Consider the following 24,434-nt stretch of genomic DNA (forward strand, 5'->3'; position numbering starts at 1 on the left):
TCTACCATTGTGTCCCTGAGCAAGACACTTAACCCTAAGATGCTCCAGGGGGACTGTCCCTGTAACTAATGATTGCAAGTCGCTCTGGATAAGGGTGTCTTGTAAATGTAAATGGATCATTTTGCCCTACAAATCAGGTTATCACTCTGTGTGATGCCGTGGGGAAGGAGCGAAGGAACCCTGGTGCAACAAAACAGTTAGTTCATTTACACAAAACAAAACAAAACAAAAAAATCCCGTGACTTTCAGCCTCTCAACTGGACTTTTGCTGAGAAGCTCAGACACCCACTGTGGAGTGCACTAGGGCTTTAGAGTGGAGAGATTAGGGTGTGCACAGGTGTGTCGAGTGAAGTGGGTGTGGCGAGCGATTATGTGGGGTGTGCAACAGCATGGGTGGTGCAGGGCATCACACTATGTCTGTGCTGTCTTGATTGTACTACTTTTTAGCATTTCAGTGGGTTCAGGGTTAGGGGTATCACATGCCTAGGTCAAATTTTCTTCTCTAAGAAATGTGGTAGGCTCAGTTTGCTTGAAACAGGGCTAAGCAAAAACAAAAGGATCTGAGGAATATGTAGTGAACTAATCATTATTGGTCCAGATGCATCACGAAGTGTGGCTGAGCATTTAACATTCCGCTTTGTGCTTTAATGTCTGCTTTATGAAGACAGGTTGGTGAAAGACTCCCTCCTGAGGGTGTTTTTGCACACATTAATAATGATTGTTTTGGTGCAACAGAAATAAAGCGTCTTTGATCTAGACAAAAAACAAGTCGTATCTTTCACCTTCAAGAAGAATCTTAAAATAATAATTTTCAAACTAGAAGCCAAAATTCCAGGGGAAATTTTGATGGGTCTGTCCAGGCATTGGTCACAGCTGCGGGCATGTAATTTGTAAAATGGGAATTCTTTACTGTGGTACTGCAGTATCACTTCAAAGAAGTTTTATTTTACAAATGCTACCAATGCTAAAATTAGCGATCAATACATTCCAATGGGAAATGACCCTGTTTCAGCGTTAATAGCTCGGCCAGGCCCAGTCCGATCGCTTATAAAAGTAATAGCACACCTCACACAACAAAGTTCTAATTTTTGATATATAGCACGCCGGTGTGCGTGCTTCGGTACGACCCGCATTAATTGCCGAAAAAAGGCTATAATAATAAATAAATAAACTTTTTTCGCGCATTTACACTTTTTTGTTTTCCCAAATTTGTGCATGATCCGTAAGTCAGACGGATACGTCAAATCGTCGGCCATGGCGAGATCTACGAGACGACATCAATATCTTCTTTGTATGTCAAACCGTCTGGACACAAACTCCAAAAAAGTCCAATTTTGGGCTAGAATAATAAACGCGTTCCGAAAACGCTTTTTGGCTAATTGCGCGCGGACCGTAAATCCGGCCGAGCCGAGCCATACGTCAAACCGTGCGTAACGACAAGCCGCACGATTTGATATGAGATTCGTGTGTGTGCTGTGAAGCGTTTCATCGCAAATTCTTGGAAACCAGATTTTTTCGAACTTTTAATGTTTTGGACGCGATTTGTGGCCCTCCTGTAATCCCCAAAGAAGCAACCAATAGGTCATTGTGTGCGGAGAGGTCAGGCCTTCGGCCTGACCTCTCCGTTTTTTTGTGCGTCTCACGGCCTTAGCGTGGCAGCCACAAATGCGAGACATGGCCTTTTTGGCCTCCTTCCCTATTTCTCATGTTTTCCTGATCACTGTTGGCGGTAGCAACACATCCAATATGTCAGATCGTGTGTCTCGGCGAGGCCTTCGGCCTCGCCTCGACTCCCGTGTCTCTAGCTTTTACGGCTGGTCACAGGGAGCTGAAAACCTCTTTCTCTGCGCAACAGTAAACCGCACTTTTTACGCTTTGAACCCGATTTGTGGACGGGCCGTGCGACCTACCAAAACAAAAAATATATCATCGTGTGCGGAGTGGTCAGGCCTTCGGCCTGACCACTCCGTTGTTTCTGTGCGTTTCACGGTCTTATCGTGGCGGCCTTGGACGTAAGACGTGTCCTTTTATTGCCTTTTTCCCGGTTTTCCGGCTTTTTCCGGGTTTTCCAAACCACCGTTGGTGCCACCGACTCGTCCCATACGTCGGATCGTAAGACTCGGCGAGGCCTTCGGCCCCGCCTCGATTTTCGGGTCGCTAGCTTCAACGGTTAGCCTCAGGGAGCCAAAAACGCGTTCCCGGCACGATGGTAAACGGTACTTTTTACACGTTTTAACCCGATTTGTGGCCGGGCCGTACGACCTACCAAAGCAAAAAATATATCATCGTGTGCGGAGTGGTCAGGCCTTCGGCCTGACCACTCCGTTGTTTCTTTACGTTTGACGGTCTTCGCGTGGCGGTCTTTAACGTTCTTTAATGTTCATTTTTGCCATTCTCAGCACAATAATAAATGGTCTGTCTTCCTGACAGACCCAATAATGTGTTACAATTGAAAAGATTTTTACACAAGATTTTAAAAAGTCATAAATCATGAATTTTACATATCAAATGTTTATATAACACATTTTACAGAGCACCTAAATGAATAATGTTTGCACTTTTACACTTCTTACCACTATATATTTTAACTATTCACAGAATTTAACTAATTTAACCACATGTAACTTTTTTTGACTAATCCCCCTATTTACCACTCCTCCTATATTATCAAATTGAAACCCTTTTATTGAATTTTCAGTTTTTCAACTAAGATAAATGAGACGTCCCAAACGTCACCAAATTTAATGTGATGCATTGTGTCTACATGCTAATATGCTAATGTTTGATCATGGTCCAAATCACCAAATTTCCTGTGACTCACTGTGGCCACACCTCGTTAGCATTTTTGATGCTAGCATGCTAACATTAATATGCTATCATGCTAATATTTAAACATGGAACAAACCAAATTTCACTTGACGCATGGTGGCCACACCCTGGTTGCATTTATGATGTAACATGCCAACATTAGCATGCTAACAGTCTAACTTTTAAACATGGTACAAACATCACCAAATTTTACTTGAGCATTTTTGATGTTAGCATGTTAACATACAAATTTTTGAACATGCGCCAAATGTCACCAAATTTCGCTTACACGCTGTGGCCACACCCCGGTAGCATTTTTAATGTAACATTCAAACATTAGCATGCTAACATGATCATTTTTGAACAAGTTCCATAGCATTGTTGATGTTAGCATTGCTGACATTAGCATTTAATGCTAGCATGATAGCATTAAAATAGTTCAACTATTTATAATTTTCAGCCAATTTCACAAAATTCATTTTGCAATGATTCCACTCTTCTGCTTCATCCTTTATTTCTCTCAAATTCACCCATTCCCAAATTAACAAAGTAAACTGTGATTCCATGCTTCGCCTTCATCTTTTCTTCCTTTCATACTATAGTCATAAGTAGTTTTTCATACTATTTGCTAAAATTGTACATAAACTAATTTAACAATGAGTCCACTCTTCCCATTCATACATTCATCCTCTCATCTTTTAACCTTTAACTGCTTTCCAAGCCAAAATCACAGTTTGTTCACAAACTTCCCTTTTCTATAATTAATATTTTATTTTTGTTCTATTTTTATTATTATTTTATTCCTTAATTTATATTTCTGTGTGCCTATTATGGTAAATGAAATTTATTGCAAAAAGTACTTCAAAGGGAGGCCATCTTAACACATTTTTTTTGTTTTCGATAAGCTCTGCACCTGGCATACCCGGTATTTCTCACCCCAGGCTACCCATCTGTGTTTCACACTGGACATTAACTGGACAGCAATATCTTCCTTTGCTCCTGCAATGGAATCTGGCCATATATCGTTTGGATTTGACACCATATAATAAAAGTGTATGTGAAAAACACATGAAATTATTTTTCACATTCATTTAAACACTTCTGCTGCAGAACAGAAACAAATAGAAAACCAGTGTGCTTTTAAATATTTTATCAGCATTCTGCACATTTTAGATCCACCATACTATTGAGCAATAAATACAACTGAAATGAAAAATAAGCCCTGAAGTTAATGTGTAACATGATTGTGTGATATTTCAGAAGATTTATATCTACGTTTATGGCATTATCCAGAGCGTGCTTTCAGGTTACCATCAGTGAAGGTTCACCAGGACCCCAACTATGAATACAATCATTTTATGCACTCTGAAGTTGACGTTTTTCTTACATATGTAGTCTAAGTAGTCTTAGTATTGTTGAAGATGAATGCAGCATGAGTACATTTTATAAATACCACAGCAACAGGGTATTCACTAATACACATTTGTCTGAGTAGTCATTCCTTTTATTATCTTTTCAAAAGATTCCAAAGACAAGAATGAAGTGACTTTTTTAGTTAGCCATTATTCAGTGCAACATTCCTGGATGTCAGCTCCAGTCTTGTTTACATTCTGCCTGCGGCTTTAGAGTGTAGACCCTCACTGGCACGTTCGCAGCTGGAATGGAACTCTGCGATTCCTACAACGGCAGACCTGCTGCCACTTGCTCCACCACTGCAGTGGGGTTACAGGTCAGAGGCTTTCCGTGACATGTCTGTCAGATGGTCATCAGTGCTTTGAGCTGGACACACAGACGCCTGCTCTAAACATGCTTTGTCTGGGGGAGGCAAATAATTCTCATATATAAGGGACTCACCAGCATAAACGTGCTCAGGGGAATTTGCTGCTTTAGTACTCAGATATCAAGAGCAGGCTGCCACTGGTGAAAAGTAGAATTCCAAGTCACGTTCTAGCCCCCTTTACATGACAGATATATGACTGCATGTGAGTGTCGTCGACCCCTAGTTCAGTTCATTGCATTTGGCTTAGTGATGTCCATTGTTCACATTATTTCACGCACCATTTCTCCAGTTTAAGGCCAAAAGAAGACCAAAACGTTTCTGATCTGTAAGACCCAAAATCTACAGGTTAACAAAATGTACAGAAATGTTACAAAAGGTATTTGTGTGTGTGTGTACATTTTCTTCGCCATAAAACCATAAATTATTGTTAATAATGAATTGTTGTTTTATTTAATATTTTGTGTTCATGTGTTCATTCATAGTTTTGATGCCTTCAGTAAGACTCTACCAATGTAAATGGTCATGAAAAAAAAGAAAACACATTGAATGAGAAGGTGTGTCCAAACTTTTGCCCTGTACTGTATACACACATATTTATGTATGTATGTATGTGAACGTATTAGGCTCATTACTCAATTCCAGTAATTATTAACCGTTAACAAATGATGATTAAATGATGATTTAAAAGAATTGTGCATCAATCAATGCCACATGAAGCAGATAAACTGAATTGGGTGTGATAACTTATATAACTGCATGGTGTCACCATCCATAAATTGCTTTTCTAAATAAATTTCCATATCTCTGGGCCCCCAGTCATTGGTGGTTTGAGCGTATTGGGTGCACAGATAGGTCAGGTGGTCCCTCCTCTGTTTAAAAGGGGGCGTGTGACAGAGCGGGAGTGGCACACAGTGAGTATGCCTCACACTGTCTGACACGGATCCTACCTCCTCTCTTTGCCTCCTTCTCAATCTTTTACCCTCTCCCCCCATCAGTCTAAGATCTGAATGCTCATCTGGACCTGCAGCTGGACCCTGATTCCTGAGTGAGTCTAGTATTGGTTTAAAGTTCACCTATTTCTCCAACCCTACACTCTAGGGGCATTGATATGTGTATTGAGATCTTGATATTCTTTTATATGACAAATATAATGGTGTTATCAGAATGCATACGAAGCATATTTTGAAATTATTTTAATTACTGTGCATATTTAAGTTTAACACCTTAACTTGACTGCTATCAATCTCAACAGGAAAGTCGATTATGCACCCTACCTTGTCCTGGCTCCTGTTGCTTACAGGGCTGGGGGTATGGGCTCAGGAGTATGATGATGAAAGGATAGGGATCAAGAGAAGCAGACAGGTCTTGACTGCAAACTCTGTGCTCACTCAGAAACACAATGGACAAGGTAAGACAGATAAATTCACACGGTCAATACTTATTACCAAAAAGGGTAATGGTTCAGTCAGAACATGTAAAAGGCAGAAAGGCCGCTGGGATCTGTTAGGCATGTCTGATGACGAGGAGATATTCAGCCCATTCTCTGATCCATAGTCTTTCCACCGCTGAGAGGTAGTCACTTTCAGGAGCATTCTAGACCATGAGCATGATTTATTTTGACATGTTTGTACAAGCATGGGGTATTTTCACCTCGTTTACACCCTTGCTTAAGAAGAAAGAGTCTTATTGCTTTCTATACAATTTTGAGTGTGCAATTTTTTTCAAAGCTAAGTAGAAACAAACAAAAAATAGCCTGTGTTATAAAAAAAATTAAGAATGGTTTAACTCTGAAATGTGTACGCTTCATTGCCAGATTGTTTTTTTAATATAAATGTGTGCACCTGATTCAGATATGACATTTATGATTTTTTGAGTTTATAAAAAAGGCCACCTCTATCAGACAACCAACAAGGAACTACAAATCAAAAGAGATTGTAGGTGATGTCTTAACTGAAGGATGGCAGAGACAGTACATCAAGGAGTGAAGTGGTCAGGAAGGAGAATACAATGGAAAGAATATTGTCACTAAGTGGCTTTCAATTTACATAAGTATAGTTGTGCAGTGGTGTCACTGAATTGTACTGTTTGTGTTATGTAGTATGTTACAGTGGTTTAAGCTACCATGTAAAAGGGAAATTGTTAACTTTTAGGCAGTCTTATGTGTGCGTTTTCTTTTTCTTTTGGACATTATTGGACTGGAAATAATTTGCTGTGTCTTACCTGCTTTCGTGTTGAACATTTATAACATGTTATTATGACACAAAGAAAACTATATTTGTAAGAATGATAACATAATTCTTACAAATATCTTTTTTTCTGCGGTTAAGGTTAGCATTTAGGGCCATTGGTTGGCTTAGCGGGTAAGGAAACACACACTGCCCCCCCCCCCCCGGGCACCTTTCATGGCTGCCCACTGCTCACGGTTAAATTCAGAGGACACATTTCACTGTGTGCACTGGGAGCTGTGCTATGGTGTGTGACAATTAATAACTTTCACATTAGCACAAAGATTACATTTACATTAGCGCCATTTGGCCTTTATCCAGAGCAATTTGCTTTCATGTTACCATGAATGAAGTTATCAGTTCTGGTTCACTATGACCCCAACCCTATGAATACAATTATTTTATTCACTCTGTTGTTGTTTTTCTCACCTAATTTTTTTTTACTTTGAGGGGAAGTTCATTCCACAACCTAGGGGCTGAGATTGAGAAGAGTCTAGATGAGTGTCTTCCTATTAAGATTAGCATTACTCCAGCTTGAATGGAATGAGCATGGGTTGTTGTTTCATGTGTCTGACAGCTATATTGGATGAAGACTGTACCTTGGAATTGGCTTTCCTGGTGGACAGTTCTGAGAGTGCCAAGGAGAACCATGAGAAGGAGAAGCGTTTTGTTGTAGACGTGGTGGAGAGACTCCCCGGTCTCCGGCTGCAGACAGGCCGCAGTCTCAGGTGGAAGGTGGCGCTCCTGCAGTACAGCAGCCACGTGATCATTGAGCAGACCCTCAAACAGTGGCGTGGCACAGAGAACTTCAAGAGCCGCATCATGCCCATCAACTACATTGGCCACGGCACCTACACCACTTACGCCATTACCAACATGACCAAGATCTTCAACGAGGAGTCTGAGGTGCCCAGCGTCAAGGTGGCTGTGCTGCTGACGGAGGGCGTGGCCCACCCAAGGAACCCAGACATCTTTTCTGCCACTGCTGATGCTAAGAACCAAGGTGTGAAATTCTTCACAGTGGGCATCACACGTGTTGCCAAAGATCCCGCCAATGTGGCCCAGCTGCAACGTCTGGCCAGCTCACCAGCCAACCGCTTCGTCCACAATCTGCAAGACCTGGATATTGTTGAGAAGATTCTCACAGAAATCGTGAGTTTAACTGAGTAGATATTGTTACTTCTCAACATTTTTAAAAGATAAAATAAACATAAAATAATGGTTTATTGTTTTTTTTTATGTTTTCCAAAGGCTGATGTGGCTGATGAGGGGGTATGTACAGTTGTTTTCGATGTCATACTAGTCAACAGTTTGGACTCACCTACGCCATGAAGACAATCACTATTTAGAAAAATCTTCTTTAATTAGTTTTCTTTAAGAAAACTAAGTATTAGATAGCTCATGAATCAGAGTCACCTTTTTTAACTTTCATGACTGCTTCATGACATAGGAACTCTTTCCGGAAAACCGTGCTCTAACTTAAGGTGACTGAGAGAAGTCAAGGGTGTGAAATGCTGTCATCACAGCTAAATATTAAGCAAAATATGAAGCAATTTGCTTTGTATATAAGGTTTTGTGTTATTTCATAGTTCTGAGTCTTCCATCCACAATATAACAATAGTTTTAAAAATAAATGATTTGGCATGTCCAAACGTAGTGATACCCCTTCTAAGGAATTTATGGATCATTTACATCAACTCTGTGTTTTGTTGTTGAAGTGCCCTGTGGCCCAGAAATGTGCTTGTGAGAAGGGAGAGAGAGGACCCAGTGGCCCGGCGGTGAGTACTTCCAGCAAACTATCCACAACTGAATATTCAGAGAGCAACTTGTGGTCCCAAGGAACTGGTGATCTTTGCCCATTGGGGGTAAGAGGTGTTTCAAAGAGAGGGACACAATCAGTCCAACGCTCTTGCCTTGAGAATGCTGGGATAGCTATGGTCTTTGTGGAAAGCCCATAACAAAGAATTAGCACCATTTGCCATTATTCATACCAAGTTTCCCATGGCTGAACCACCTTTTAACCCAAGCAGTAAACAGTCTGACTGAGGGGATGGCTAAAGGGATGTCTGCTAAATGGCCTCCGCTGCCAAATAAAACAGGGCCTTTTTCTCCATCATAAATTATACCAAGAGCCAGCTGTGTGTGCACCAAGACTGAGAATTGAAAGTCTAATTTATTTAACCGAATGGCGACACAACGGCACTTTCCTCTTCCAAAAAGATCTCACCCGTATCTCAGGACCAGGTGCTCTTGCCAAAAACATGCCTCGCATTCCCAAAAAGTGCAAGTTACAGACTCCCAGATAATTGCCCTAATTAGACGAATTGCCGTATTCCATCTGCTGGATGCAGCCAGTACATGTTGACCAGGTGCCGGCCGCCAGAATGGCCTCTCACTCCTGGTCAGGCTGAAACAAGTCCGGAGATGATCCTCACGCCCAAGCAAAGCATTCAAAGCCTGAACTCTTAATTTGCGCCGCCATCCACCTCTTTAACAGTTTTCCCCCCTTTAACCTCCTCCAGGGTCACAGAGGGGAATCCTTTTCGCACTGACACTGTTGCCTAGAGCTGCAGGATCCTTTGATTGACCCACAGTGTTTCGGTTTACCATAAGAAAAGCTTATAGCTATTAACACACACATAAAAACGGAGGTGAAGGTCAGGCTCTCGTTGCCCTGAAATCAATTCCTATGTAAGAAATGCAAAAATACAAATGCACTGAGGCACTGGAGGGGAGCAGCCTGTGACTCTTACTTTTATTTGATTGTGCTGAATAATATTGTGCCATATTCCGCAGGGCAAGAAAGGTCGTCCAGGTGATGATGGTGCCCCCGGACCAAAAGGACATAAGGTATGTAATAAATTCTATTTTCAGTATTTCTAGTATGCTCATCATACAGTCATGCTGCTACACACCCAGTGCCCCTATTTTCTTTTATAAAGCTAAAAATGCAGTGCTTTATCAATAATCAAACTTCAATAATATAGAAGATAACATACAAGATAAGATTTAAGTAATGGTTGAATTTATTTGCACCCCACACTGTGATCCCAAGCTCCAGAACAACGTCTAAAGAGCTGCAGGCCTTCACTTGCCTCAGTGAAGGTCAGTGTTTATTAACTTGCCTGAAAATAGTATGCAAAACATATAGCTGACCAGAAACAATCAGCGCACAGTGACACTACAAAATGTGTCCTCTGCTTTTAACCCATCACCATTAGTGAGCAGTGGGCAGCCATGACAGTGTGTGGGGACAGTGCTTTGCTCAGTGGCGGATCATGATTTGAACTGGCAACCTGATTATGGGGCCACTTCCTTAACTGCTAGGCTACCATTGCCCTGCTAAGCCACCACTGCCCCTTTGCTGCAAGGTTATTATAGTTAACGAAAACGAACGATAAAACTAAAACTAGAATTGAAAAAGCATTTTCGTTAACTGAAATAAAGAGTTAAAAAAAACGAAAACTAACTGAAACTTTTGTGTGTATACAAAACGAACTTAAACGAACTAATATTATAGCAAAAACGTCATTCGTTTTCGTCTTTGTAATAAGCCTTTTGGGTTGAATTAAAATCTATTTACTTCACGCTGCCAGTTTTAAGCCAGATTTTTGACCATTATGGTAACACGTGGTCTGTGACGTCACGCGTCCATAGTCTGTCCGTGACGCCGCCGGCTAGCGTGATGGCTGCAGCGAAAGTCTGAAGAAAGCGGAAGAAAGTCCTATTTGGCATTTCTTTGATTATGACAGTGGCAAAAATAAAAGTAAGTGCCTTGTTGTAGAAGCAGGTGATACAATATGTGGAATACTTCTCAAGGGGAAAAACCCCACGAATCTGAAAGTCCATTTGAAAAGCTCACACAAAAAGGCGAACCAAGAGTACCTGAACAAGCTAGCCTCTCGCCCGCCCTCCCCCGAAAGAGAAGCGGTAGCCAGGCCAGGTAACATGGGAAAGGAACGTGATACTACAGCATCCATAATGGACCGCTTCCACCGCCGACCAAGTAGCTGCTGGCTAGTAAATACGCAAGAACACCACAAATGAGAAGAAGCATTGGTAAATATGTTTATTAAGACTGGAATGTCTACACGACTGTGTGACTCGATTACCTTCAAAAAGTTCACCACTTCACTCGAACCAAAATTCAAAACACCCGGAGCTGCAAGAGTCAATAACCTTATCGGAGCTAAGATGGATAAGGCTATTCTGGTGATTTTGATTCATGCACCTGACAAATATCCTAATTTACAAAAAAAAAAAACTAAAACTAACACTGTAACTAATAAAAACTAAAACTAAGCAATTTCAAAATATCAAAACTAATAAAAACTAGTAAATCTGCCTCTAAAAACTAATTAAAACTAACTGAATTTGAAAAAAAAAATCTAAACGAAATAAAAACTAAAACTAATGAAAAATCCAAAACTATTATAACTGTGCTTTGCTGGTCAGGACCTGGAAAACTGGATGTAATTGATGGAACCATGATTTCTGCTCTCTCTCCTGAAGGAGAATGTACAGCCATCAGTATCTAACTACAAGCCGAAGTGCACTTTGGTTCTGCAACAGGATAATGATCCAAAACACACCAGCCAAATGACTAACAAAAACAGAATGAAGGTTTTGATGTGGCCTAGTCAATGTCCAGAGTTTAATCCAGTTGTGGTGTGGCATGACCTAAAAAAAATGTTTCAACCCTTCAATGTGACTGAATTCAAACAATTCTTCAAAAAAGATTCCTCTACAGCAAAGTGAAAGACTTGCTGCTGAGGGTGGCAAAACCAGTTATTATGGTCAGGGGGTAATTACACTTAGGCTTGACTGGTTTTTCCTCAATAAATAAAATAATTTAAAACTGCATTTTGTGGTATATTTGGGTTATTTTTGTCTAATATTGAAATATGTTTGATTATGTGAAACATTTAAGGGTCAGGAAAATACTTTTTCCCAGCAATGTTATGTACATTTTGTTCTTCCTAATAGTACACATATTTACATTAAGGTCCAATAATTAGTCCTAGTGGTACATTCCTGTACTGCCCACCCTTGGAACATTAATGTGTCATTGTACTATTTCTGAACTATCAGTTAGATATGATAGATATGTCAAAATCAAAATCATATGTCAAAACACCCACTTAACAAAACCACCTCCTATTTTACTGAGTGTAAATTCCTTCCTTTTCAGGGTGAAAGTGGGCTGAGTGGACTGCCAGGTCGAGATGGGTCAGAGGTCAGCTATTAAATTCCATTCTTTTAATATGTATTTAAACAATGACTTATTATTGCAATATTTATTTATGTACCATAATTAGAAATAATAAGAAAATGTCATTCTTTTGTGCTCTTTAGGGAAAGCCTGGTTATAAAGGAGAGCAGGTATGAAACCATCGATGCCTGCTAGCCCAGATAATTGTGTAAGACACCACAGAGCAAAAACTCATGGTCAACATTGTCTGTCCCTCTGTCTCTCCAAACAGGGTGAGAGGGGAGAGTGTGGAACTCCAGGCATCAAAGGGGACAGGGTGAGTGCTCCTGCACTGATAATCATTAAAACTAACTAGGGTGACACGACAGGTCATTGACTTTGCAATTACTGCCATTGATTTCTCGCTTTTTCCAGGGCCCAGAAGGACCAGTTGGCACAAGAGGCATTCGAGGCCTGCAGGTAAAAGCTGAAATTTTGTTGCTTGTCTTAAATAATAGTGATCATAAATGCTCTTCTTACTGAGCTACTACTTTTATTAAGTCAGTAAGTACATGGATTAAATAAACGGAATGTGTATCTCTCGGAGTGATAAATAATGGCAGGATAATCACTGGAAATCCAGAAAGGTGTCATCTGAGATTAGAAAGCAGATCCATCAAAGGCTTATGCCCAAACACTTAAATGGGTACTTACATGGCTACATAAAGTATTCTGAAGCATAAAAAAACGGGATCCCGACCAAGAATCCAGGCTTGCGTGTGAGTCATTGCTAAAGAAGTTGTTATTTCTTTTGAACACTACACAGGGTTTGCCTGGCCCACAGGGTGACATGGGAGTAGAGGGACCTTCTGGAAATAAGGTTTGTGTGTTGTTTTTTTATAATACCTGCTGTGCAATAATCACATAATGATTGACATTGGAACCCTGGGTGTGCTGATGCCTGGAAGAGGAACTTGCAGGGATGTCCTTGATCTATTTTGCTCTGGACAGAATTTTTTTTTTTGAGTCACCTCTAATGGGTACCTCTCAAACTGGCTGGTGCCAGTACCAGGCATGTTCATTAAAGTTAATATGAGGAAGCAATTTTCACGGCCTACTCAGACATGGCCTGGAGGCAGGGGTCCTGCAAAGGAGATTTTCTTTGTAATTTGGAAATAATAGTTGCTACCTGTCTTTCTGGCGGTGAAAATATAATGTGATGGCGTGCAGGTGTGTCTGACATGGTGCGAAAGGAGATAATATATATGACCAGAACACTCTAAACAGGGCTGAGGTGGACATCTGCCAGCTGAAACTTACTGACCTCAACAGCTGGTTATTATGACCCTCTATGGCAAAGTTAGTCATTAAGCACAATAAAATTAATCTATTCCTTGAGTTATTTTAGTCATGACCACAGCATGGTCCAAAAGTCCTAAACCTGGAATTATTAGCTGGAATCATGTTTTACAAGGCGCTTCTGAGATCAGCCGAGAGGTTGCTGTCAAGAAAATGGGTACAACCCCATTCATAAATGAACGAAATGTTTCTTTTGAATGTTCTTTTGAGTCTATTGCTTAGAATGTTGTGATGTTAATCTTGCAATAATGAGCTAAAGATTTGTCATGACTTGTTTAAAATTTCTTCAACATGTCACAGCGCTACCAGTCCAAACAACAGACCATTTTCTGTTTTGAGAAACTTGCTCCTTCATATGCATATGTTTTCTCCCTCAGGTTCATACACATTATATTAGGTATATTCATTAATACAATACAAAACAATTATTATTTTAAATCTGAAAAAATGCCTGTATGATTATTGGTATACTTATGTAAAGCAAACAAATCATTAGGCATAAAAATTAACTTAGCTGAAGTCTCAGTTGTCTTATTTGTAACTAGTGTCATATATGTAAGCACCACCAGATGGAGCTGCCTGAACATGCAAACACATTCAGAATTTTAAGTCAGTAAAACAATATGTCAATCAATAATTAATTATCTTCAAAAAACTTTCATGCAAAAACTTGATTCTATATTTTTTATTTTGTTGTTTTGTGAACTTAACAACTACATCAGAATTTATGATATCTACTTGTTGATAAAGGGTGAGCGGGGACCTCCTGGGCCATCTGGAATGCAAGGAGAAAATGGAATTGGACTTCCTGGACCAAAAGTATGAACCTTCCGTTTCTTTGATATTTGTGTCTTGCCTCAAACAGCCTGAGTTTAATCCCCAATACAAAGTTGGACATTCCATATAAGTTACTGAAACACACTAGCATTTATGTGGCAATAACGGCTTGCTAGACCTGTCATGTCTTAGTGTGATGTCTCAGTAATGTGACAGGCAGTTGAGTACGTGAACCTGACAGTGTGCATTTTCAGTTCAGTAATAAATCAGTGATGGTTTTCTGTGTTTTGTCTGCAGGGTGACATGGGTTTCCAGGGCAGACCAGGACCTCCAGGTCCTCCAGGAATGGGGGAAACAGGCCTGCCTGTAAGTATACCTCCCTTATGTAAGGTATCTAGAAAAAGTATTTTTCTTGGTGTAAAAATGTCTTTTTGGTATGATGAAATTCCAAAGTAAATATTTTATAGCATAGACTGGCTTTCAAATGCCGATCTTTAATCTCCAGAGCATTTTTAATCTGTCACTTCAGCAACCAACTCACATTATTCCCCTTAACGAAGTCTGTAACCTGATCTGAAATCTTAATTGGTCGTGGTATGGGCACATTTTCATGACTGAACCTGGGCTGCTCAGGATCACAAATGACACAGGCGGTGCTTCACATGTTTCAAATTCTCATGTGTAATATGACTCTTGCTTTAAAACAGGGGCCTCAAGGGCCACAGGGTGTTCAAGGGGAGAAAGGGCCGCAGGGAGAGGGTTTTCCAGGACCAAAGGTATGGTAATGACTTTTCCTTCACACTATTATCTTACATTTTACTGTAGGACATCTAATAGCAGAATGATGGAAAGGGTATATTCTTCGTTTTCACAAATGAAGAAGAATCTGATTAAAAATGAATGAATGTCAGTTCAGATTTCAGATGTCAGACTTTTCCATTTCTTTGGTGTACAATATAGATGTAGATTATTATATTCATTGCTTTTCATTTGAACTGTCTGACAGCAATCTTCAACAGAACACAGCAATGTTGACACCTTGACATTCTTAATGCTTGGAAACTGAGGTAGTAACATGTGCTGTTAACTCTTCTGTTAACATGCAAAGGGAAGGGGTCATAATGGCAATTGTATAAACTGGAGATGGTAAATGTAGAATTACAGATGGAAAAAAATATGACTCTTACATCCATTTCACATCAGTAATTCAGTAGTTTTAGTGTGGCCTGGAAACACTCATTAAAGTCGGTATCCGAATAATGCAGGAAAATTATTGTCACCCTGAATGCCCTGAGGCATCACAACATCTGTCTGAAGTCAGGCATGTGTTTTGGGAAATTTCCTTGTGAAAAAGGGGTCGGTTTATGTATATTGGGGAGATTTATGTTACTGTCGAGTCATCTGTGTTTCATTATTTTCCTCTAGTAATAAAGATTTTTCATTCAAACCTAGGCTTCTTTCTTACACTAATTATCCAAGAGAAAGGTTTGAACTGTGTTATACAAACTGACAGTGTAGTTAAAGTGGATGAAAATCTTGTGATTAAACTGAGATTTACCTGAAGCAATAGCAGGGAGTGTGAGACTGATGACCTCTCTTCTGCTGTCCAGGGAGAACGTGGACCTGATGGCCCGCGGGGGCCTCGTGGGCAGACTGGCGCTGGAATCAAAGGAGAAAGGGTGGGCAGTAAATACATCAGCTAATGAATGCTCCTCACAGCAACACACCATGCCAGCCATACAAAAGAGTTAATGATAGACATAAAAGGAGCCTGAATGTCCTTTTAAACCTCCAATTACACACAGAAGGGTTCTCAGGAAATGGGAAGGGAATGAGGAAACCGAGATGTATGGGAAAAATAAAAGTTGGTTGGAGAGGCACTCCTGTTTTCTACTACCTTTTGGCTGTTTTATATTAAGCCTGAGGTTTAATGCCTCATATCATGTCTTGGATTCAAATCTGCATGCACCAGTAAAGTCGAGTGGTTTTAGTTACTTTACACTGTTAAGGAATCAGGACCATAGACCTGCTGATGGGCCATAGAGGTGTTGTTATGCAAGCAGGTGTTGATTCTTTCTGTGTTTTTGACATCCAGGGAGAGCTGGGGCCACCAGGTCTCCCAGGTCCACTTGGGCTTACTGGAGTGGGCATTCAGGGAGAAAAGGTGAGTTTAAAAGAATAGTATTTATGCAGAACTAGAAATGATGTGATGTAATCATAAGTATGTTTTAATTCCTGAATAATCACCTTTAACTAGACTATAGCTTTTGCATTTTTACATTAAAGTGGCAGCTTGAATTCATTATTCAATTCTTACTTCTAATGCTATGCACCATGGGGTGTGGTCCATGAAACACATTTAGGAGATCTTTGTTGGAACTTTGTCAGCTATATCAGTCCAATTTCCAACCAAGTATGGTTTAGACACCAGGAAATGGAAAGCTAATGGAAATTTGAACTTTTTATTTTATTATTCCTCATTTTTATAGGGTGTAGAAGGTCCCAGAGGTCCACCTGGAGTCAGAGGTCCTCCAGGAGAAGGCCTTCTAGGATCTAAGGTTGATATTGTTTCCCACCACTCTCAATGCAAATAGCATACTTTAAAATGTAATCTTCAAATATATGAAATCTTATAAAACATCCATAGGGTGACCAAGGATTGCCAGGAGAGCACGGAGCTCCAGGGGACAGAGGGATAGGTGAACCAGGACCAAAGGTAAGTGCTCTCATGTTATTATTTATAATGGGTTTTAATTAGGTATGTAGCTGTGGGTAAAACTTTTATTTTGTAAATATCTCAGGGTGAGCCAGGATCTGCTGGTTTGGGAGGTTTACCAGGGCTTCCTGGAGAAGATGGAGCTCCTGGGCAGAAGGTGATTCGTGACATTCGTGCACCATTTTTTATGAATGATTAAGGAATTAACTACCCCTTGTGGTGATGGAATGAACTACCCCTTGAGGTCAGAACAGCTCAGTCACTGAGTATTTTCAAACGGCAGCTCATGACCTTCCTCTTTACAGAATATTCAGATTAACTTGTAACCTTCTAATTGCCTGACTTGTGTACAGAATCTACAACAAAAGTGAATAAAAAGATTGTATTCTTAGTTGGGGGTCCTAATAAACCAGAACTTTCATCTTGAGGTTCAGTGCTACAGATGGGCCTTATCAAGAACTTTATTTTCTCCAGGGTGAACCTGGTTTTCCTGGCATCAGAGGTTCTGAGGGATCACCCGGAGTTGGCACCCAAGGCGAGAAGGTACAAAGTTGATCTCTCTAGAGCAATGGTTCCCAGCTTTTTGAGGCCCAACTGGCCTATATTCAAGACAAGCCCCCCAACCCCAACTCTTACCTGCATGCAAGCATTACAAAAATGAACAGTATTTTTTCTTCTTCTTTACGCTGTACGTTAAATGCACAATTTTCTTTCTTTTTATATCATCAGGTGTATCTCACCCTCACACACACAGGCTTTTAATAAATAAATATAATTTTGATATTTTCACAAACTCAGTGCAGACAAAATTGTGTGGAGCACCTGTGATCTCTAGCACCCCCCGGTGGGGACACAGGTTGGGAGCCACTGCTCTAGAGCACATTTGTCTGAGATTGGATCAATGTAATCTAGCAAGGAAGTCATTTTCTGTTGTATTTGCAGGGAGACCAGGGCCAGAGGGGGGTTCGTGGATTACCTGGACCTCCCGGAATCACCGGGTCTTCAGGACCTAAGGTGACAAAACAAACCAAACATTGTTCAGAAATTCAGACAGACTGAACTCTGAACATCTCATGGCATTAGTTTGTCAAAGTGGCGATTGTAGAGTTGGCTCTTCTCTCTGTCAGGGAGAACCCGGTGTACCAGGACGTCTAGGAATGCCAGGACTGCCAGGTCGTGCCATTGCAGGACCCAAGGTAATGACCATATTTTTCACACCTCGGCAAGTACTCTTCAGCTGGGGTTGCTGTCACAATTTAGCATTATAGCTGCCAATGGTCTGATAAAGTCATACCTCATGCTGTGTGCTGTAGGGAGATCCAGGTCCTTATGGTCCACCTGGGCTAATTGGTGAAACAGGCATTGGTCTGCCAGGACCAAAGGTAGGTCAGGAATTATGATTCCAACAAATACATCTTGGCATGATCTGACACATGCTTGTTGTATCAGGGTGACCGTGGTAATCCTGGCCCACCTGGCCCATTTGGTCCCAAAGGGGAGGGGTTCCCAGGTCCAATGGTAAGAACACTTTTTCCAGTACAAATATTTTTCCACCTCTTTTGCCAGATTTGCTAACAAATCTACTGTGTCAGTGTGGTCGTATTGATAATGGTCTAGCTTTCAGGATAGGATTACAATAGGAATACAAGTCATTACAGGTTTATTAATGTGGTTTACAGGGTCCTCCTGGTCTTACGGGTCTCCCGGGGGAGCATGGGCCTGAGGGAATAGGATTTCCGGGCCCTAAGGTAAGGAGAGCATGTCATGAGATGTAACCATTCTGAGGATCAATCGATCATCAATTCTATTTCTTTGCACTTGAAATTGTGCTAGCTAGCAATCTATTCTTTTGATTGTTCTAATCTTTTCCAAAGTTCTTTTGACAACCAAAATGTCAGCACAATCTACTTCTTTTAACATAACTTTCTCTAATGCTTGTAAGGGTGACATTGGCTTCAGAGGTTTACCAGGGTTACCAGGCCCACCAGGTGAGGGGCTGCCAGGACCCCAAGTAAGAAAATGATTAACACAAACACAATGAGTTTACTATTATTTATGAAAATGTGCTGAAATCAGAACACAATAAGTCTGAAAAAAAGAATTAGTAGTCATGTCTATGGCACCGGTTGTTTTTCTCATTAATTTTGTCACCCTGTTGTTTTAGGGTAATATTGGCCGACCAGGGCCTACAGGGCCTCCAGGACCTCCAGGTGAAGGCTTGCAAGGTCCCAAGGTATGTCATACGGTGCAACAAATACTCACAAAATTCCACTGAGCCTTTATGTGTAGATTACAATCTGTGTTGGTCAGTTCATTAGTCTTCAGTTTCTCACACAAGATGTCTGTAGTCAGGATATCTTTAGTGGTGGACCCCACTCTCAGAATGAAAGTGACATGCAAAATGCCCACCCCTCTGCTTTGACCTACTCATACCTACATCAAACCAACATCCCATTCGCATGTCCATATTTTTTGCATTGAGAATGGACGATTTGAAAATGCACAATTTTTTCTGGTAAATTGTGATCTTTTATACACATACATTGCACTATAGAAAGGATCATGTGTTGGAAGATGCAAACGTCAGCTTCATGGAGGTGCCTTGGGTATTTTTTTTAATTTGCACTTAGGGTGAGATTGGACCTCAGGGGGTAAATGGACCAAGAGGAGCTCCAGGAGAAGGACTGCATGGTCCAAAGGTAATAATCAGGACTGTATATCATTAAATAGACAGTATTTAATTGAAGAAGAAACCTCTTATTAATTGTAATTTGTGCAGGGTGACCGTGGAATGCAAGGAGAGAGAGGGATGAAAGGTGTTAAAGGTGACATGGGTGACCCAGGAACTCCAGGCCAAAGTGTGAGTTGTGTGACGTGACACAGATCCATGTGCAAAATTACTGATCTAATGACATCTTTCTGATGAACAGGGCGTCATATCTCAACATTAAATTGCATTTACTAAATAAGTATGTTTTCACAATCTTAGGGAAGGCCAGGAGTTAAAGGTGAAATGGGTCTCACTGTAAGTTTGGACAAACAGCTTGCATATGAAATAAAAACTCCTCTAATAGATGTACAGATATATGAAACCAAATTCTTTATGTAAATTTTCAGAGAGAAGATATTATCAAACTGATCAAAGAGATCTGTGGTGAGTCACCTACAAGAAACCCTTCTTTTAGATAGAGTGCCAAACCTGTACACAATGATAATCATTTCCTTGGATTCATTTCTTGCTATCAACCATTTCATGACATGCTGATGCCAAGAAATGTATTTTAAAAATATTCTTGTGAGTATATTTTGTATTGCTACACTCAATGTTAATCACAGGGAGTAATAACATTAGAACCTTTCCCATGTTTCCAGGATGTGGAATCAAGTGCAAGGAGAGGCCCATGGAGCTTGTATTTGTTATTGACAGCTCAGAGAGTGTGGGACCTGAAAACTTTGAGATCATCAAAGACTTTGTCACAGCACTGGTGGACCGTGTCACTGTGGGCCGTAATGCCACAAGAATTGGCCTTGTCCTGTACAGTTTGGAGGTCAACCTGGAGTTCAACCTGGTCCGCTACATTACCAAGCAGGACGTTAAGCAGGCCATTAGGAAAATGCCGTACCTGGGCGAAGGCACCCACACTGGCACTGCCATCCGCAAGGCAACCCAGGAGGCTTTCTATAGCTCCCGTTTTGGGGTTCGGAAAGTGGCCATAGTCATCACAGATGGGCAGACAGACAAACGTGATCCGGTCAAGCTGGACATGGCAGTAAGGGAGGCCCATGCTGCCAACATTGAGATGTATGCGTTGGGAATTGTCAATAGCTCCGACCCAACACAGGCAGAGTTCCTGCGGGAACTCAATCTGATCGCATCTGACCCCGACAGTGAACACATGTACCTCATCGATGACTACAACACTCTGCCAGGTAATTCATATGCAATTCATGCCATATCCTACGTTATGCTGTATATTGTTCCTTCGCAGGATTTCACACAGGATGTACAAGAACATGTCTCTCAATGGTTCTCCATGATTCTTAGTGGTGGACATCTATTACAGTAAACTAACCATTGCAAAAATTCTCACCTCAGCTCTAGAATCAAAACTGGTCAGCCAGTTCTGTGAAGATGAGAACGGTGCCCTCATTTACAACCGTGTGACAAATGGCTATGGCAGCAATGGACATGGGAACGGGCATGGGAACAATGGCTATGGAAGCAACGGTTACACCAACCATGGCAACAACGGCTTCAGCAACACGATTCCTACAACAAACCATGACAGCCACAACAGAGGACGGGGCGACACCTTCTCCCTGCCCATTCAGTCTGGGCCACAGAAAGTCCAGGTAATGGCAGCTAATAATAATAATAATAATGTTTTCATATTCAACATGCTTGACTCTCGGGAACTGCCATAGACTGATTTTAAACCAAATGGCAAAATATTGATTTTTTGCAGTGCATTGTACAGCTTCAATTTATGCACACTTTATGCTTAACCCCCTCACACACCAGGAGTCTGTGTGATAGACAGGTCCTCATTATAATTCATTAACCACCTGTTATGAATGTTATAAATCCACATGCCAACAGGTACTACAATCACAAACTTTATAGAAAATAAGTGCACAAACAACCTGGCATGGCCTCTTAGGTAATGATACTGGTAATGATACTGGTGATGATGGAGACCATATATTTGCTTCTTTTCAGGTAAAAGTGGAAGACGATTACTATGAAGGAGAGGATTTGGACATTAGAAGCCATGTGCGGGGTACTAGTCACGTGTCCACAGTGAGCAAGAATGCTCACCCTCCTCAAACTGCTATTTCGGTAAGAGAAGGTGTCTTCTCTAAGGGAGGTGCTTCAGTAACATCTACCTCACAGTCTACATCATCGTCTACATCCACATCATCAGGAGGCACAGTGGCATCCTCTGGGCCAGTACAAAAACATGCTGTGATCCAAGGTGAGGCTCTTGCTTCTTGTCTACCTTATATTTGTGTCTTATGTTGGGAAGTTTGACTTAGAAAGGTGAATCAGAGCAAACTATTATTTTATGTTATTAGTTTGTATTGCTCATGAAATATAAAAGTGTGCATCTAAATGAAACAGGCCCAGTGTATATAAATAAAAATAGGTTGGTCCACATGTGTTGTGTGTTGAAGTATTTACATTTACATTACATTATTTACCATTATTTATTTAAAATAGATGACATTAATAAATCATTTTTATGTTAGGAATTAAGTTGCCTCCTGTTTAAACTAGTTAAGTGGACCTATGCTACTGTTTTTATCAATACTATGCCGGTCATAATGGTGGTTCTTTTTAGGAGGTGGTACTCATTTCATTCGGTTGAATACTGTGTTTGTTCCTCAGAACATGTGTACCGGAACCCCCGCTGTACACTGAGCCTGGATCAAGGCCCCTGCCGAACATACGTCATCCGCTGGTACTATGACAAACAAGCCAACTCCTGCGCCCAGTTCTGGTATGGAGGCTGTCAGGGCAATGACAACCGCTTCGACACAGAGGAGGAGTGCAAGACGACCTGCGTTCTCATTGAGGCATGTAGTAAAGAAGCCCCCAGCACCCATCTTTTCACAGCACAGGTCTTTTTAATGACCCCTTTTTTCTGTCTTTTCCCTCTACAGGTACGTACACTGAGAATTGACTGAAAGGCATTACAAGAAGCTCTAGTTCTCACTGAACCACCAGCACCACCAATCAGCTTATCACTTGCATCCTTCATCGGTTGAACGGAAGAGCTGATAAAACTACAGTAATAATTGCCAACAAATTATTGAAGTCTTAATTTGTCTTAAAGTCATTTTGAAGGCTGTAATCAATTTACTTGCATAAGCAGCTAGACACTATGGTGCTACTGAATTTTGAACTTATATATATACTTTTTGGCATTATTTTGATAGCAAATCTATTCAGTGCCTCAGTACCAAATCTTACACATACACATTTATTTATGCTGCCTCTTAAACCAGTCCTTGGAAAAGTCCATACTTACAGCGCAGAGGTATCTCATCTTATCCAACAATGGCTGGTGGGTGTGCAGGTGTTCACTTCAGCTGCCTAATTAGACTACTTAGGGGAATGATTTGCTGAATTTGATCCTCACTCCTGGCCTGGGTTTAAACAGCGAACCTGCCCACACAGCAGCCCTTTGCAGATAGGATTGTACGCCCCTGTTGAACTCTGTTGAGGCTACTGTGTTAGTTCACCTCACCGCTAAGACTCACTTTTGTTTACATACATTATAACCATATGAAACAGAAATATTTGCCAGTGTGCAGACCATTTACTTTTAAGTCAAAAATGTAACTATATTTTTGTACTTTGTTTTTACATTTTAGGACTTGTTTTATTATGTGCGCGATGGAAGGCTTAGGTTTGAAAAATGAATGAAAATGTGTAATTAAGATATTTTGAGTCATGTTGTGGTGGTAAATATTATGAAAGTGTTTTGTTGTTTTCCTGTGAATGCACCATTTTTCATGTTTTCATAACAGCATTTAATGGTATGTCCTCATGTTATAGCTATTGTACAGCAGACGTCACTTCTTGAACTGGTAGCAATAAATGTTTTTTTTTGTATTACAGAGACATGTGTTCATGTCTTTCAACTACAACACCTACTCCCATGCATACAATCACAAACTGTATATTCTAGATATGTTTAAGACAATCCCATCTGACATTGGGAATACATGAAGTGCCTGTCGAATTGTTTTGCTGCATTGCTGTGTAATGCCAGAAATAATGAGTCAGAACAGGTACCAGATCTCACTGTCAATTGTATTTCAAGCCTCAACATCCATTTGCAATCAGGATATTTTTTCAGATGCTTATGGAGATATAGAGCAAAAGTGACAGGTCAGATCAGTGCAGAAAATAGGATTTGTAAGCCATGTCAGTAATAAAATTGTTTTGTGCTCATCCATACTACATTATTAATACAAGCTTATGTTCATCACGTTGATGGCAGGCCAGTTTTCTAACTCTAACCTATAAGCCTTTCCCTCTGTTCTCTTTTCTCTGTCTCCAATTAGCCTAACTCATGCTGACTTACTTACCCTTCGGATCTTAGAAGATCTATTATCTGACAACTGGATAATCTTAGTCTCTATAGACAATGGAAGTGATTACACACCGTAAAAATGTTAGTGACACTGCTATTGTTGACACAGTTAACCCCATTGATACACCAGTCATTTATGATCTTAGCTGGATTCGGCTAGCAGACATAGACATATGCATTGCTGCTAATACATACTCTTAAAAGTATAGAAAATATATTGCCCCATTGGTTGTTTTTGTACTGCAGAGTGTTTCACTGCTGCCACAGCTGCATTACATTTTAGTGACTGTGAACAAGGCAACATGTTCAGTTGCAATACTGCCCTCTTCCGGCCAATATGTATATTGTTCATAACCTTACATTAAGCTAAATACAAATGTACAGAAGTTGAAAAACTCTCATTTGGCCTATGTAAGTTGCACATAAATACTAAATACTTGAAATAAAAAAGCTAATTGTCCATCCCAAAGGTGGA

At 40.6% G+C, this 24,434-nt stretch overlaps 1 protein-coding gene across 1 annotated transcript; it reads left to right on the forward strand.

Annotated features, from left to right (window-relative positions):
- The first annotated feature begins 5,151 nt into the window (after positions 1–5,151).
- On the forward strand, positions 5,152–23,480 carry col28a2a (collagen, type XXVIII, alpha 2a). The gene is made up of 36 exons (XM_028991543.1): positions 5,152–5,633; positions 5,841–5,996; positions 7,391–7,965; positions 8,065–8,085; positions 8,532–8,591; positions 9,610–9,663; positions 12,005–12,049; positions 12,169–12,195; positions 12,297–12,341; positions 12,440–12,484; positions 12,831–12,884; positions 14,114–14,182; positions 14,438–14,506; positions 14,848–14,916; positions 15,751–15,819; positions 16,236–16,304; positions 16,630–16,698; positions 16,788–16,856; positions 16,942–17,013; positions 17,331–17,399; positions 17,799–17,870; positions 17,984–18,052; positions 18,170–18,238; positions 18,306–18,374; positions 18,536–18,604; positions 18,799–18,867; positions 19,021–19,089; positions 19,487–19,555; positions 19,636–19,716; positions 19,846–19,881; positions 19,974–20,010; positions 20,229–20,786; positions 20,953–21,209; positions 21,577–21,832; positions 22,246–22,433; positions 22,521–23,480. The coding sequence occupies exons 2-36, from the start codon at positions 5,852–5,854 to the stop codon at positions 22,542–22,544; spliced, it is 3,687 nt and encodes a 1,228-aa protein (XP_028847376.1). The 5' UTR covers positions 5,152–5,633; positions 5,841–5,851; the 3' UTR covers positions 22,545–23,480.
- The last annotated feature ends 954 nt before the right edge of the window (positions 23,481–24,434 follow it).

The sequence above is a fragment of the Denticeps clupeoides genome, chromosome 9 (genome assembly GCF_900700375.1).
Source record: "Denticeps clupeoides chromosome 9, fDenClu1.1, whole genome shotgun sequence".
Classification (NCBI taxonomy): domain Eukaryota; kingdom Metazoa; phylum Chordata; class Actinopteri; order Clupeiformes; family Denticipitidae; genus Denticeps; species Denticeps clupeoides.

Bases quoted from the DNA above. Each gene is read 5' to 3' on its own strand.
- col28a2a (XM_028991543.1), top strand. From the start codon at position 5,852: ATGCACCCTACCTTGTCCTGGCTCCTGTTGCTTACAGGGCTGGGGGTA. The intron at 16,305-16,629 runs GTGAGTTTAAAA...TCATTTTTATAG, and splicing joins TGGGCATTCAGGGAGAAAAG to GGTGTAGAAGGTCCCAGAGG. The intron at 17,400-17,798 runs GTACAAAGTTGA...TTGTATTTGCAG, and splicing joins TTGGCACCCAAGGCGAGAAG to GGAGACCAGGGCCAGAGGGG.